This window comes from Xyrauchen texanus, chromosome 18 (genome assembly GCF_025860055.1).
Source record: "Xyrauchen texanus isolate HMW12.3.18 chromosome 18, RBS_HiC_50CHRs, whole genome shotgun sequence".
NCBI classification, from domain to species: Eukaryota; Metazoa; Chordata; class Actinopteri; order Cypriniformes; family Catostomidae; genus Xyrauchen; species Xyrauchen texanus.
The window spans coordinates 7,291,263-7,308,825 of NC_068293.1; the positions used below are offsets into that span (position 1 = coordinate 7,291,263).

General features: G+C 37.1%; 1 protein-coding gene across 1 annotated transcript; it reads right to left on the reverse strand.

The window, feature by feature from the left end:
- Positions 1–1,733: 1,733 nt before the first annotated feature.
- lims2 (LIM and senescent cell antigen-like domains 2) lies at positions 1,734–17,563 on the reverse strand. The gene is made up of 11 exons (XM_052149000.1): positions 17,287–17,563; positions 14,707–14,866; positions 14,129–14,195; positions 10,787–10,907; positions 10,393–10,542; positions 9,682–9,832; positions 8,995–9,087; positions 8,232–8,280; positions 6,284–6,359; positions 5,951–6,121; positions 1,734–3,379 (listed from the first exon to the last, which is right to left on the reverse strand). The coding sequence occupies exons 1-10, from the start codon at positions 17,472–17,474 to the stop codon at positions 5,983–5,985; spliced, it is 1,194 nt and encodes a 397-aa protein (XP_052004960.1). The 5' UTR covers positions 17,475–17,563; the 3' UTR covers positions 1,734–3,379; positions 5,951–5,982.

Sequence of the window (17,563 nt, forward strand, 5' to 3'; positions counted from 1 at the left end):
AGTAATAAACAGTATTGAGCATTGAGTAGTTGAGTATTTAAAAAGTATTATAATCACCATGTATTATCTGAGTAAGTTACAGAACTGGCAAATTTGTGTCTGTGCGTTCACTGTTCACAGAGTGAATTTCTGAGCAATGGTAGGTCCTTAATGAACAAATAATGAATATGAATATGAAGGTATATCGGATTTCCAGAATAATCAAATATCTAAATTAACGTACAATTGATTTTTGTGATCAGTTTTTAATTAGTAATATTGCCTAAATTAAATGATCACTTGAAATTAGAGTCAGATTGAACATGGAGCTAGACTAAAAATGAAATTAAATCCTAAAAAATGTAGAAGTGCAAATATAAATATAAATTGTCATTTATACTTTTAATATAAAAAAGTTATTTTAATAGATTTTCAAGTTTTAAGATGATTAGAAGAAGAGAGCATGGGAGTACAAAAAGAGGAAATGGGAAGAGGAGGGCAGAGGAAAAGGAGCGAGCAGATGAAGTACATAGTGCAACAGTCAGGTTCCGGAAGTAAAAATTCCAGTCTAAAATGGAAATTAAATTTTAACACCATTTTGTAAACCTGCAAAGACAGACTTTATGTGAGCTAGTTTGTTAATTGATTGTAGACAGTTCTACCTAAGCCATCAGCTTGCTTTTTTTTTTTTTTTTAATTATTATTTTTTAAATAATATTTTGAAAGTGGAATTCTTTTTGAAAAACTACACTGTCATGCTGTTTTTAATTTGATTATGTAGTGATACATGGGATTGCAGTTCTTTTTATAAAGCCTTTAATTACACAGTCTTGTACCTTTTGTCTTTTGTCCAGTTTTCTAAAAAACTCCTTTAAATCAAGTGGAGATTGACCTCACAAAGTTTTTTTTCTCTCTTTCTCTCTTTACTTAAATGCTTAAAGCATGAATGAACAAAACAAATCTGGAACCAGCATGGTTGAGCATGAATGCACTATATTAGAGATTAAGAAAGTGAAGGAGGAAGAGAACATTTTATGTATGGCTCAATACAAGCTCAAGGTTGCATAACATAAACATACACTGAATTAAAAAAAGTAAAAATATACATGATCTTAACTGATCTTTCGCCTGTAGTAGACAGTATAAATTTGAATTTGAATCTGGGTTCAGGTTTTGTTGTAATATTGCGTTTTATTCAATATCCACATTACCTGATGATGCATAAGTTAATTATACACCATGTGTGCTTGTGTTTTTCAGCGGCTGTGAGACGTAACCGTCTAACATCTGATGCCACAGAGAAAGACATTGATTCCACCATTAAAAAATGGCTGTATCTGGCCCCAGACAGAGATGGTGGACGAAAAGAAAGGATGAAGAACAAATTGCATAAGGACAATATGACTGGTTAACAGGCTTTAGGCATGGATGTTCAGTCCAGAGTTCAACTTGTTCAGTGACAGAATCATGACTGTTTCAGAGTCATTTGAAGAGTGCTACTTGTTCCTAGCCATAAACGTGGACCGAGTGTTTTGTGAAGTGAAACTTGTTGATGACTAGAAACATGTTCTAGTGTTATATGTTTAGTGAATCTTGTTCGTGACCAGAAACATGGACGTTCAAGCATTAGGCAAAGCAATGAAACTTGATGACCAGAAACATGGATGATCAAGTAACATTTAAAGTGAAGCGTCATGAAAAACTTCAAAAAACTGCACTTGTTTTATTTTTGTTTTTATTATTTTTTGCTGAACTGAGAGAGGAGTGCCATTTTAGATAGGAGTTGTTTGTACAACTGAAAAATGTCAGATGCCAATGCTTTGATGTTTAACACAAATAAATATTTGTTCAGAATACTGTCTTGTTGTGACTATTCATCTGGGAGGGGTGTGTAAGTGGCTTGGTTATGGTGGTGTTGAGGCTGACATGGAACTCATCTGGTCCAGACCAGAATAGGGCCAGCTATGGTCATACAGGTGGCTGAGATATGGATCTGTCATGGCCCATCTGTGGCCCATATTGTGGATCTGTCATGGCCCATCTGTGGCCCATATTGTGGCTGCCAGGTTTTAGTTCACCTGTGTTTCAGTCTCGGGTGTGGCTCAGTTCTGGCCTTTCTGCTTAAATACTGGTGTTGATATGGTTTACTTAAGGTTATGTTTTGGTTCCAATGTTACATTTTGATCTGGCCCAATTCTGGGCCAGTTATGGGTAATTAACTTGGCTGAGACTTGGCCCAGTTATGGCCCATGTGTAGCCCTTGTCTGGAATCCAGACCTGGTCCACACTAGGGCCGTCATTCATTGCGGTATGTGGGCCAAGCAAAAGCAGGTTGTGTGGGCCGGAGCTGGGCCAGAGAAAAATTGCTATGTTATTAGCCAGCATGCAAGGAGCCTAGCTAATAAGGAGAGCTAAGTTATTGTTAGAATACAGCTGGATTTTTGAGGTCAGCACGCTGTATATAGCTGGTAGTAGTCAATATCGATGCACGCGCATTATGAAAGACTTCGTCTTAGGTTTAACAACCTATGAAACTAATAATGAACAATATGAAACTAAAACGACATAAGTTTAATTTAAAATGGCTTAGGAACTATCTATTTAGAGGTGGATAAACGCAATTTAGAGGTGGATAAACCCACTTTGGAGGTGGGTAAATGCTATTTCCGAATTTTGGGAGGTGCGTAAACGGCGTTTACGTGCGTTTAGCCTCCACTACATCCCTGAATATGATAGTTTAGCCAAATTTATTTGAAATAATATGGATATAAATGATTCCATGTATTTATGTTTGTCCTAATTTTATATAATTTTTTATGTATGGAATTAATAAAATGTTAATGACAAAAAAAGAATGCAATTGGTCTCTTATTTGTGTCAAAATGTATCAACAATCAAAATGTGAGAAATATGTGAATAATTTTGCAACTGCAAAAATATTTATAATAATGACTATGACACGTCAAATACAATCCTTCACAACTCAAGCAAGAACACAAAATGACACACCTTAATTTACAACAGCTAAAATACATAGAAATACATAGGGCTATTTTTATGTATGGACACACCATCTTTTTAGAGTTTAACAGTAAATTAATAGTGGTCTTTATTGAAACAGAAAACCGCAGTAAAATATGTGTTTTGTTATTGTGATACAGCTTGTAACATACAAATGATAAAAAGTAGCCTACAACAAATTCTTGGCCAGATAAATGTTCCATAAACTCAGATATTATGGCCTTATTTTGTTGTATTATGTAATTGAGTATAACTTTTACAAACTGTCGCCTCTGTTTCAGAAAGCTGCTTGAAAACAGTCTTGACTGTAATGATCAGATTCTTAAGTCTCTTCATTAACATACGTCCTGCACACTGTTTTCCTGTCTTCTAAAAACACCTAGAATAAAAACATGAACAGAAAAAATTACACTAGTTTTAGTTTATGCAAGTTAATCACTGAGAAGTGTATCACAAGCCCTTTTGACATTTAATCATGTGCAGGATATACGTTAGAGATATCTATAACTCAATTTTCACTAGATTCAATGCTAATTCATGATATCAGCAATGGAATTACTACAAGTGAAAACTCCCATTTTTTATTTCATTAATTAGGTTTGAACTAGTTCAAATGTTAATTCTTGTTCTTAAAATATGATACTAGTCAAAAACATTATCACTGATTTCTATAAATGCCATTTTACTAGTAGCATTTCTCACTGATCTGTCATTCACTCCTGTACAAAACACAATTACAGATATCGCTAAATAATTTCTTATAGGTTGAAATTCCAATTTTAAATATGAGCTATGTTGGAGGGGTCGAGAAGGTTGATTGCACCACCTTTAGTGAGCCGCTGGCGCCCCCCTTTACATGGTGCCCCTATGCATTGCATACCTTATATGGTTTGCGCCTCTGAGTATGTAGAAAGGGCATTGTGCTGTTTGGGTCAGCAGTCATTCATTTTTAATTAAAAGCAGTTGTGGAGTGTCACTTGAACATATGAAAGAGTAAAAAGCCATGTCCCAAAAGATACTCTACAACTGTGCACTTACACTATACACTATGCACTCAGCCATGTAGTGTATGAATTTTAAAAGTGTAGTATCGTCCCAAATGGAACACTAAACGTTTTACATTTTTTAGCTGATGAAAGTGCCGTTTCAAAGCATCAATGCTTATCCTTTAGCATGCCAAGCTCAGTTCAACACTTATATCTTAAAGGAATAGTTCACCCAAAAATTTAAATTTGCTGATAATTTACTCACCCTCAGGCCATCCAAGAGTTTCTTTCTTCATCAAAACAGAATTTAAGATTTTTAGGATTTAATTTCAGGCCTCCTCCTTTAAAAAATTCAAGTGAATGTACTCCATTTTTTGATGGCCCAAAATGCATATTTAGGGTGCATCAAAATAATCCACACGACTGCAGTCGACAAATAAAGTTCTTCTGAACCCAAACGATTGATTATTTTTAGAAACAAAACAATACTTATATACTTTTCCCTACATCTCTGTGACATGTGCTCATGAGAGGGATGACGTAAGCTCATTGGTTAGGTCACACGTCACATGGAGGAGGCAGGAAGCATGTCATTGTTTACAAGAGAATGAGTGCTGTACAAAAGTTGAATTGTCTTTGCTGTAGATTTGTATTTGTATAAGTGTATTGTTCAGAATGGTTGTCTGGTGTGTGTATCCTGGATGCTTCAACCTTCTAGAATCCCCAAAGAAAATGCACACTAAATATTAGCTTTTCAACGATTGTTTATACATGATCATGAGCGACTGAAGCTCTGGCTTATCACGCTAAACCTGGATATCAGTACACCCCTACATTCTCTCAAATATTGGAGGGTGCAGTGAACATTTTACCCATGAAGATTTCAGACCATCAAAAGAAACAAATGGTCGAATTAATCAGCCCGTGATGTTATTCCAGTGAACTCGTGTATGTGTGAAAACTTTTTCATAGTCACGCCTCCCTCAGCGCTCCGCTCCTCATCACCTGATTTCTAATTCACCGCACCTACACTCAATTCATGTGGCTTGAATTCCTGACAGTCATAGCCTATATATTTCTGCTAAAGGAAAAGCAGTAGATAATGCAATGGCATTGCTCCGAAATAAAGAATGGTTATTTACTGCAGTAATGTTTTTTATTATTATTTGGAAGTGAATTTTAATGAAAATTTGATATTGTTTTGAAATTGCTTTGGACTGTTTTGGTTTGTGAGCGGCGCTTAGTCTGTGGTCTGTGCAAGTTTCTCTTGTAAGAAATGCCTCCTCCACGTGACGCGTGATCTTACCAACGAGCTTTGGTCATCCCTCTCATGAGCTTGTTTGTAGATAAAAAGTATATAATTATTGTTTTGTTTCTAAAAATAATCAATCGTTTGGGTTCAGAAGAACTTTATTTGTCGACTGGAGTCATGTGGATTATTTTGATGCACCCTAAATCTGCAGTTTGGACCATCAAATAATGGAGTACATTCACTTGAATTGTTTAAAGGAGGAGGCCTGAATTGAAATCCAGAAAATCTTAAATTCTAATTTGATTAAGAAAAAAATTCAGATACATCTCGGATGGCCTGTGGGTGAGTAAATTATCAGCAAATTTACATTTTTGGGTGAACTATTCCTTTAAATAATGAACAGATTCGGTTGAAGAAGTACATCATACGGGTACTTGTAGTACACTTCTTTTTGTTGTATTTTTGGTGTAAATATACTACTGGCACTAATTATGGGACTACAAAATGACAGAATAGTGCAGGAGTATGTGATTTGGGATTCACCAAAACATATTTGTTCAAACTAGTCATCTTAACTGATTTGTTTTCATGTTTTTATTGTTCTAAATGAGAATGTGGAATGGTGATTTAAAAACATATGAAATCAACAGACTATTATATGGAGCGAATCAATACTCAGGAGGATAAAGCAACAAAAGATGAGTGTACTGACCTATGAGAGAACACAACTAGAGATGAGACTGGTTATATACAGATGGGGATTTTCTTTCTCTTGTCTTTCGTGTCACGTTCACGCCTGGCTAAACGTCTCTTGAGGTCCTCTGGCACTCGCTCATAGCAGCGCTTACACACCGGCTTAAGATCCATCTCCACAAACTTATCCCTGAACAATATCACACACACCAGTGCTTTCAGTCGACAACAAGTTCACAGTCTGTGAAATAACAACTCAGCAATGAAAGATTATGTTTTTATGTTAATTTACATTTGAATGTTTATTTCGATTTGATACTTAGTACTAAACATTTGCAATAACTGTACGAACTTGAGAGTCAGCTTAGAGTTGCATGTGGAACAGGTGAAGCAGTTGACGCACCAGGCCTTATTCAACGCAGACACAACTGAAACACAATGAAGTATTAACAAGAATAGTAAATGAGGTCTTCAGCAGTAAAGACTCTACTAGAGTCAAGTTAACAACATTGAAGCTATTAATAGAAGAATATAGTTTTTTAATACACAACGATCAGATGATATTATTTCATTGAGGAGATGACATTAAATTGAACACATTGTATGTTAAATAGGGTTTCTAGTTTTATTAGTTTATATTTAGTAAATGCATAAATATAGTTATAAACGGCAGCAATTTACTAAATCTTTAGCTTCAAGAGAGCCTATTAAGAGCCTATTAAGAGCCTATTAAGTCCCATGAGTGAATCAGTGAATCATTTTCATTAACATGAAATGTCAGAACAAACCAACTCAATAAAATGAGTTCCCAATACTAAATAAAAATGAATAGTTTATTTTAACTGTCCGAAAGAACTGACTGACTTCATCGATCGAGATCTTCAAATGGGGAGGGACTCTCCAAAAGAGGGTGGAGTAACTCTAGAAGGGGGTTGGGCAAGCTCCAAAAGGGGCAACACTTCAAAACAAGGTTATGGAAAGGGTAAGGTTAGGGGCTCTGTATATCTTTGCTGTAGGAGTGGCTCGCCTGCCACATTTTGTGAAAGTAGTTGAGCTATTGTCAAGCTACTGAAAAATATGGTTGAGGTAGAGCCACTACTTTCATGGCACTTTTCCACTGCATGTTACGGTTCGACTCGACTCAGCTCTACTCGTTTTACTTTTCTGAGCTTGTTTTTCCACTGCAGTTTAGTGCCACCTCAACATGGGTGGGATTATAGGCTGATCGTCATAGTTGTGCCACCTCTACTGCCGTGACAACATCTTAAATGTGACACAAACATTACTGACCATAAACAATAACACGACCGCTAGCTGTTAGCTACTAGCTCATTGTGCAGCATAAAGCAGTTGTTGCATGGTGATTTTATAGAAGTGTTACAGTTAAATTGGCCTGGTTGTTTTAGAAGCAAGCTTCCAGTAGCTGGTCAACTAAATAAAATGAAGCTTTCAAGCAGAATATACGTAACAAAACGTACCATCCTCCATCTTGGACTCCAACAATGTTGTGGCTGAGTCCAGGGCACTCTCCCTCCCATTGCTAGCCGGTTTAGATAGCATCCATTTGGTCGAACCACTTCTACTTTTCCTTGATGGTTCTGTAGTCCCTTTTATGTTTTCTTTTTTACTTTTCCCTACACTGTTGGTAGGTCTGGTGGTAGCCGTGTACGACCAACAGCTAAGGCACTTCCTGAAAGACTTTTTAGTTTCACGCCGTTTCGTTCGTCTCTAATGAGAGGAACGTCTGCACCTCGTTTATTGACCACAGCGTGGTTTTGCACACAGCCATTTCTTTTTACAATTCGTTGTGTAAACAAATTATACTGCTATAGCTCTTGCTAACTTTAAAATTAGTGGGTTGATGTCCCGTGTCGAATATCCAGTGATGCTGGTGGTGACGATTCTCTCCATGTGGTAGTGACCAATCAGTGATATGCAGGGTTTTGACATCATATTTTGTATCGGCTCGGCCCGCTTGGAACGTCGAACGATGTGGTACTAAAAAAATATCAGGTACCAGGTACTATCCAAAGTGGAAAACCTCCAACAAGTGAGCAGAGTCGAGTTGAGTCGAGTTGTACCGTACAGTGGAAATGTCCCATTAGTTAGTTACTCCCCAACACTGGCCTTCAGTATGAATGATAATCAAATTATAAGTTATTATACCTGTTATACATGTATTATTACAAAAATGTCCATAGCAAACAATAAAAAATCTAAAATCAAATTAAATTAAGATGTAAAGAAGAGTGATAACAGATAAACCATTTAGTCGCTCAATAATAAGAAAACTGCCTCACCGTCTCCCTCTATGACACGGTTACAGTGGTAACAGCATTCGCCAAAGAGCTACAAAAGAAAAGTGACAAGTTTGCATGAAGATCATGTTCAGCTGCACACTGCATCTATAGCAAGACAAAAACAACATCTTACATACATTTCAAGGATCATGCACTATTGCGAAGTGCTTCAGTATCCAATAGAAACACATAACAGATGAAGAGCTACTGGACATAGACAACAATACTGATGTGCATGGCAGCATACACAAATCTGCAAACCTACACAGATCTGTACTGGCTTTTTGAGAGACATATTTTCCACAGTTTCTAGATAATCTAGAGTTACCTTTTCCGGTTCAGTGAATCTTTTTATTAAAGAAATTCATTTTTGAATGATGTTGTTTTGTTATATAAACTATGGCACAAACATTTTAAAATGTTTCAGGAAAAGTTAGAAGACACTTTTAAGTTGTAATCATAATAATATGTTTACATAGTAATTTGAAGTACAAAGCCTGAACCACTGACTGATGTGACAAAAATATTAAGATGGCAAAGCATCTATCTATCTATCTATCTATCTATCTATCTATCTATCTATCTATCTATCTATCTATCTATCTATCTATCTATCTATCTATCTATCTATCTATCTATCTATCTATCTATCTATCTATCTATCTATCTATCTATCCATCCATCCATCCATCCATCCATCCATCCATCCATCCATCCATCCATCCATATATATATTATTTGCAAAAGTGTAATTTGACTTTACCTGGTTGTAATGCGTCTCACAGTACGCCAGGCCCTTGCGCTCATAATGCTGGTGACCAAGAAACGGTTTCTCACATTTAGCACACACAAAATGCTGAAAATACGTTTACACACATACACACACCAACAAAAAGAAAAAACATGGAAAACATGAGCTTTTAGAGCAACACTGTGAATAACAATACAAAAATACAGTATAATGGCTTTCTTGTGACTTTGTATCATTGAAAAGTAAAATTTGGACTGCAATTGGAATGCAGACTTTTTAAAAAATTGACAGAAATAATTTTCACACAATAAATATTGAATTGGTTGATGTATATTTCACTCTTAGTTTAGATTATAATAGTTTTAAACATTAAATAAATAGTATTTTTAAAATGGAGTTTAACATTAAAAGTCTGAGTGTGGGACAGGGATAAAACCGTAAAATCTATACATTCAAGGCATTTCAAAAAGTACCAAGGCCTGGTTAAATATTTTAGATTTGTAATGTGACCTTCATATAACTTTAAAAAAATGAAATCTGTTTGTTGTAAAAAAATAAATCCCTGGGACATGAAAGTGTTTAAAATGGAAGACCCAAATAAAATCTTCCCATTGAGAGGTGAATATACAGGATATAAATAATATTAGGTTATTGATCTTGACGTAAAGTGTACGCTTTAGATGAAGTGTGATGAAATACCTCAACGTGCCACTGTTTGCCCATAGCATTTACCACACGCCCCTCTATAGGTCTCCTGCAGGCACCGCAGATTGGCACGCCCAGCTTATCATGGCATGGCAAGCAATACAGCTCACCTTTCAGTTCCCTTGCATCAGCCGTCAGCTCTTTACTGCACACAGACACACAGTCAGCAACGATGTAATTGACCAGAGTTCAGCAATGAAACTCTATGAGGTGCAAGCTGATAGGTTCTTTGAACTTGTTATCTGTTAGCCAATCGTCTTGCATGGTGTAAGCTGATTGGTCCTTTGGCATGTATTTGGGTAGCCAATCAACTTGCGGCTCTCTCTTTGTGTAACATTTAAATGGCTCAGTTTTGACAGCAAAATGTACAGATAAGCCAGTTTCGCTGAAACCCACCTCCACCCTAGCTCCACCAGTCTAAATCTGCTGTGTGTATGTTTCTTGGTGCAGCAGAATGTCAAACATGCTCGATGTAGCATGTCTTGTGTTTGTCTAACTGTGCAGCAGCATGTCCAAATGCTAACTCAGTATGTCAGTGTATATTCTAGCAGTAGCAAGTCTCTACAGCATCAGCGTAGAAGATCTAGTCCGCCAAGACCAAAAGCCTATCAATATGTTATACCCACAATGTTTTCAGAAATACTGAAATATATCCCAAAAATCTAGTCCAATCATTTGTGGATTTGGAGTAAATTGAATACAGACCCGCAGTTATTGCAGCTGAAGTGGTCGGGGTGATACGGATCATTCTTGAATATAAGAGGATGATCTTCAATGATGGCGTGACACTTCTGACAGATGTATTTGCCCAAACAATGAGCCTTCTCACGATTATGACACGGACGACACAAGTGTCTGTCACAGAGATTACAATTATGAGTCAAATCAGAACAAAAGAAAACAATTTTCTGATTTTTCATTTCAATCAGGACTATGGTATGCTTCTTTCCAAATGATATTCAATGAGGACTCCATTTAGTGAAACATGGATAGTTTACTTTACTTATTTTTCTTTTCTTGGACTGTGGACATGTCAAACCAGCCGTAGCCCATATGCGCTGTCAATGCTTATATAGTAGATGACCTGTATCAAACTCACCTGCCTGCATTTTTGACAAAGCCCACCTCAGCGAGCACAGTCTGACAGATATCACAGCAGAAACAGTGCGGGTGCCAGCTGCTGTTCATGGCCTTTATTACACGACCTATGATGAACTCTCCTGACAATACAGAAATAATTTTACACAACAAACAGACATCACACACATGTTAAAAAGCCATTTATTATAGGACTAATAGGGTGAATTCAGGTAGAATTGAGCCAGATAAGTCTGGAGTGTCAAAGTACTTCAAGGTTCTTTATTATTCACTTGCCAAATAATAAAATAATTTCAAACTTATTCCACAACTGAATGGGGAAAAACTTTATATGAGTGGCGATTGCTTTAAAGGGGTCATGACATGCCTTTTTTCATTATTATTTTAATATGTTCCTAGAGGTTCAAAGTGTTTTGGACCAAAAAGTCACATATTTGTTAAACATAATCATTTTCCGTCTTCATTCTGACCCTGTCAGAAACACTTTTGGTGCTGCTTCTCCTTTAAGATTTGACTGAAATCGCCCACTGTTATGATTTACTCTTTGCTCCTTACAATCTCACTGTTCACCACAACTGGGCTGGGCAACTGAGGTGATAAGGTAATATAGCCGTTTATGTGTTTTTGTGGAGGCAGATGCAAATGTCTACTACAGTGTGACCAGTATTCCAATCAAATCTGTTTACATTTTAGTCTGGTAGCGTGAATCAAGTCTGTGCTTCATAATCTATCAATGTGTTGTTTATTGGCTAACACTAGTATAGTCATATTAAATATATATTGGATATTGACATTATAGTACTTTTTTATTTAATACAAAGTGTTTCAATTATCACATATCATATTACAATTATACAGTTTCAGTGTTATGAATTTAACGTGCATTTCTAGTTTAATAGTATCTCATGCTTTACAAATAGAAACAAACGTTTTGCCGAATTTTGCGGCATCTAACTACGTAGCACAATAAATGTATATGGGGATTTGGGCTTAAACATGGTGGTGTGGTATTACAGTAATATCACATGGAACAGGTAAATTGAAACTGTGTGCTATGGCAGATAACTGTTCCATTCAAATCAATGGTGCAAAAAGGTTGATTATAATTGCATGAGAGGTTCTAAACACGTCATTTTAGGTCCTGGCTGGGGTGGACTGGCCATAGGGAGAACCAGGACTTCCTGAGGGAAGAGGGTCTGGCTGCAAAACGGGGCCGAATGGGCCAAGATAAGCTGAAATGGGCTGCCGTATTATGCCGAAGGGGGCAGCGATAGGCAGAAAAGGAAAGCAACCCCCACTCTTAACAACTAAAGGACAGTGACACCACCCCAACACCTCCTGCTCAACAACTTTTGGGCCAGCTTCTATGTAAAATCCCGGGCAGATTTCTCTTCCCAATCCGCCCCTGTCCCCCCCAATAATCAGATATGGCCAGATTGTCCCCCCAAATAATTGATATCCTCGTTGATGTTCTGCTGCAGTCCATTATGCACCACTGTCTAATTGTTATTAAGTTATTGCAGGAATAACATAATGGTTTAAAAAAGTGAACATTTTAGCGTGCTCAGTAGTCTAACACGCTCGTCGGTGTAATTTGAGATAGCCAATCAAATCAATAAAGGCGGGACTCAAGTTTAAAGTACTTCAGTGAATCAGGCTTAAGATAAAGCGTGAATGTGTGTATATTGAAAAGGAATTGAATGAATGTGGCTATCTGGCAGGCTTTTGAAGGAGCATTTTAGAAAATTCTCTTGACATTGTCTAAATAAATAAATCAATAAAACACAAAGTAGAGCGTTATCACCCTCAGATTAGAACTAGAACATGGTAAGACTTGTGACTTCAATTGAGTTTTTAGGTTGTGGCAAGGACAGTCTCATACAATTTTATTGCTAAATGTATTAGGTAATAATTGATTAATTGTGAATTTTGTACAGCATCTCCTAACAGTCTTTTAAAAGAGACCATTTTATTTTGAGTATGTCTTGTCAAGTCTTAAAGGAGTTAAAGGAATAATTCACCTAAACATGGAAAATGTACTTTTACTCACTTATTTAATCAAAACCAATATGCTGTTACTTTTTCCTTAGAACATGATGACATTTTAAGCAGCTCTATTCTATAGAATAACAGTTTATAGTTAGCAGGAGCTGTCAAGCTTCATAAAGGACAAATACTATAAATCACTAGTGAAAGTTCAGTGTAAATACTTCATAACAGTCCAAATGACTTGGGCACTATTTTACAAGATTTCTGGGGCCATACAACAGCTAGGTGCACAACTTGTATTCTATATTTATAATGATTTTTTCTCTCTCTTTGGACCTTGACAGCAGTGGTCAATATGAAGTGTTTTTGTGTGGAAAAGAGCAGCGTTAGGATTCTTGAAGAACAGATTGTCTTAACATGTTACTGGGAGGAAAATACAGTGAGGAATAACTTGAGGGTAGTAAATAAGTTTGTGTATTTTCTTTTTTCTAGTCAGCTGACACAGTCATGTCATTTTACAGACTCATCAATGATGAAAATATTTAAAATTATATTCATCTTTTCTTTGAGACAGTCAAAAAAAGAAAGAAAAAATGACTGAAACAAATTGTTAGCAAGACACGGTGGTAGTCTTGTACTGTGTCAACTGTGTAAAAAAAACATATTGTATCTTTTAAAACCAAAAATGATAAAATTTTGGGCCTTTACCAAATTTCAAGCCTTTATTCAGAAAATGATTGCATTCAGCTTTACTATATTATTTACTATATATACCTTTACTTCATTAAAGGACCAAAGAGGACCATTATATTTGTGACCTCAACACCCGTGACCCCCCCACCCCCAAAATGGTTTGGTCCCCCCTAATGTTCAAGACATGGTTACGGCCTTGCCGGTTTGTGCTTCTTTTTGAAAAGCTCTAGCCGCCACTGGTGTCCTGACATAATAGCTAATGTTCAACAATAAGGCTGTTATTTTGTTAAAAACAAATGCAATTTGTAAAATACCCAAAATCTTCGTCGCTGAACAATTTTACTGTAAAAGAACAAGGTAGACAAAATAACCCACTAAATTCAGCAAAAAGGGACTACTTTCTGAATGGACTTTTATGAGATATTTCGATGGTTCCTAAAAACCATCGAAATATATATATATATAGATATATATATAGATATTGTTTTTCTAAAATGATATATTTAACAGATACAAGAGACCTGGCGTGTCCCTTAAGAAATCAAGCATTATGTGCAGACATTTCAATGTTGCTCTACATAAATAATAAAACAATGGCCCCAATATACCTGAATTTTAATACCTGAAGTTTAAACCCCCCCAATGATCGATGTGTACTCACCACACTGATGACAGCACGGAGCAAACAGCATCTGGAAATCATGCTCACAGTATTTCCTGCCCTCAAACTTCAGAACAGACATGTGTTAGAGGATACAGATAATACCTGCATTTACAGTACATGTATTAAGTACAGTATTTTTGCTGACACTTAATAATAATATTATAATAATTTTATAGATAATATTTTTCCCCATGTACATTTAAGTCACTTAATGTTAATAAACTGAACTGGAAAATTGCGCAAAAAGGATATTTGCCCCCAAAGGGAAACTTTATACTTGACAATGTAATCAAAGCAATTCATGTAGCTGTTACTGCTGTTTCTATTGTACTAATTTACCAGCCACTTCAAACACTTGCTTTCAGTGATGACAGCAGACGTGTCATGCATTTGCCTTCAGGGGCTCAATTTGCATTAATGCAAATTGTCTAATGCAAAAAGTTTCAGGCTCTTTTGTGACTTTCTGTGAGAAGTCAATTCGAATTCTAAAAATGGTCATTTTGGGGCGAACTATCCCTTTAAATTGTGAATGTTTGTTCCATAAGGTCTAAGCAGTGTGTGTCTTGGGGTTTTACCTCATAAAAGAGCCCCTCCAGAAACTGTTGAAAACACTGCGCACAGACGAAGCACTGCTCGTGATACAACTCGCCGTCACTGTTGACGATCTTCTCTGTGGGTGTGAAGGTGCTCTTACATCGCTCACATACTGCATTTGCTAAAGCATTCGCCATGTTACTGTGGAGACAAAATATTCATCTGTCTGATTTGATCACTTTTGACAATATTACAAATAAAGTTTAAATAAAAAGCAAAAGAACACTTTATAAGAATACATAATAAACTCAAAAACACAACAATGCAATCTCATCTAAAATGTTGTTCTGTAACTATCAGCTCTCTGGTGCACAATGGCTGCCTCATTAAAAGGTCGGACCTGCAGCATGCTGCTTGAAGAAAGGTGACCGTGTATAGTGTATATTATGAAGTTACTAGGAAATGATCTATCCATCTATCTATCCATACGTCATAATTCAGCACGTTGCTGGAACTGCTACATCATCACACCTTTCAGATTGGACAATATTTGTTTTTTCGGCAAACTCAGAAATTCCACAACAGCATGTTTTCTGTTATGTCTTAACAACATCTACATACATGATCTGCATGTACAAATGCAGTTTTTGCATGTGAAATGCGTAACTGCACTTTGCTGCACTTTTACTGTACATGCATGCTGTGGGTTTGCTGTCAAGTTCATAGTTTTTAATAGAGCCATCCTTCAATAACCAGGGACTGAACTTCCCAGTAATATAAATATATTACTGGGGCCTTTAGCCCACCAGTTTAGTTACAGCTGCCTAAGTGGATACATATCAAGACCTTGCTGGATGCCTTTAAGTATGATGAGTATGGCTGGGAGGTCAAAGGTGTCTCCAAAGCGGTTTTACCAAGTTTCCCCTATCTTTGCCTTTGGGACATCAGGGACACCAAGGCGCACTACCACATGCGAGACTGACAACATTGGACCGAGTTCTCTGTGGGCAGGAACAACGTCAATTGGGAGCCACTGTTGGACCCCCTGGAAGGTGCTGATGCCACCACTGCACATCAAATTGGGCCTTCAGAAACAATTAGTCAGAGCTCTAGATAAGGAGTCGGCAGCCTTAAAGTACTTGCAAGACTTCTTCCCTAAGCTGGTGTCTTTGTCGGACCACAGTTAAAGAAGATCCTGGAGTGCAATGAATTCCACATGAAGCTCACTATTAAGGAGAAAGCGGCTTGGAACAGCTTTGTCGCAGTGGTTCAGGGCCGGAAACTATGTGAAGCTGGTTGAGACTCTGGTGAAGAACTATGGCACTATGGGCTGTAGGATGTCCCTATAATTGATACTCATCTTGATAAATTCAAGGAGAACATGGGAGCATACTCAGAGGATCAAGGCGAGCGCTTCCATCAGGATATACTGGACTTTTCATTTTCCCCACTAATCGCAATAGAGTGCAACAGTCTGGTTCCGGAAGTAAAAATCCCATTACATTTCTCCATAGACTAATTGATTTTCAGCGATAACTTATTAAACATTTCAAGACACACCTACCTTGAGCTCCGAGGTTGTTCTTCATCGGTATAGGCTTCTGTTGAAGCCATCCGTCTGCGTTATTTCAACTTCATTGTTTAAATAGCTTGTTTGATAGTGGAATTCCTGGTAAACAACTACATTACCCAGGGTACAGCAGAGAACGGTTCACCGATCAGAGAAATGCAGCCAACAAAGACTGCCAAATTTGCCTCTGAGCGAACACCCACTCCCATGATGCACTGTCATGGGAGTGACATAATCGAGTCAGTCTCCCTTTACACTTAAACTACTTATTCTATCTAACTAACTGTTTTATTCAATGACATCATTCACAATGTTTCATGGGATTGTAGTTTGAACCCTCGTGAGAGACGGTAAATACACATCCTTGTACCTTTGTCTATTTGTACGGTTTTCAAATACTTTTTTTGCCTCAAAACAAAGTTTGTGATGTTGTGATTCACCTCAGAGATGGTTGGTTTGGTTCATGGCTTATAACTCTATTATGGAGGATTTTATGAAAAGGCTACCTAGATGCTGAATATGTGGGCAAGGCACTGTTGTGCTCTATAAAGACAACACAGATGATGGAAAAATATTAGATGATAAAATTTTTGGGTCCCCACATGATGGAACAAACACAAGTCACACAAGGACAGATAAACTATTCAAATTTTTTTTTTTAAAGTAGATAAAAGTAGATGCAATTATTCCTAAACCCCAGTGTTTAGTAATAATAGTGTCTGTCTAACTTCCTCATTATAATCTCAGTGACTGGACAGGTCAGATTTCTGACCACCCTGTAGGCTATTTGCAGCTTAAATTCTATAAATATATTTGTGGTCTGGGAAGGAAGCCTTACCATTTAAGCATTAACAAGCATGTCAACTCACACAATGTGCAAGGCATTAATGTTAGATTTACATTAAAACGTCACTATAAAGATGCCTGAAAGCCTATAATCCATGTAAAACCCACCCATGACCTTCAAATCCAAACAAGACACAAATATTCACATTAATTTACTTTAAGTAACAAGTGCTAGCTCAGGAGTAGTAGAAGTGTGGACACTCACAAGCGCACATAGAAGTCACAGAACTCTTTGTAGACTTTCACATCACTGCGTCTTCTCTGGGATTTCAACACAGGCATCTCAGATTCTCCTGCGTTCATGTGTTCATGCTGAAGTCCATTGAAGTTCACCGGCCCCAATTCAGCGTCCTCAGGCACTGACGGAGGGATCGCTGGACTTTGAATCTCCATGATGATTATGCAGACAAGATTTTGCTGAAAATCACTGAACTGAATATCCTCAGAACTCTGTTGTAAGCTGCGACTGTAACAGACTGTGA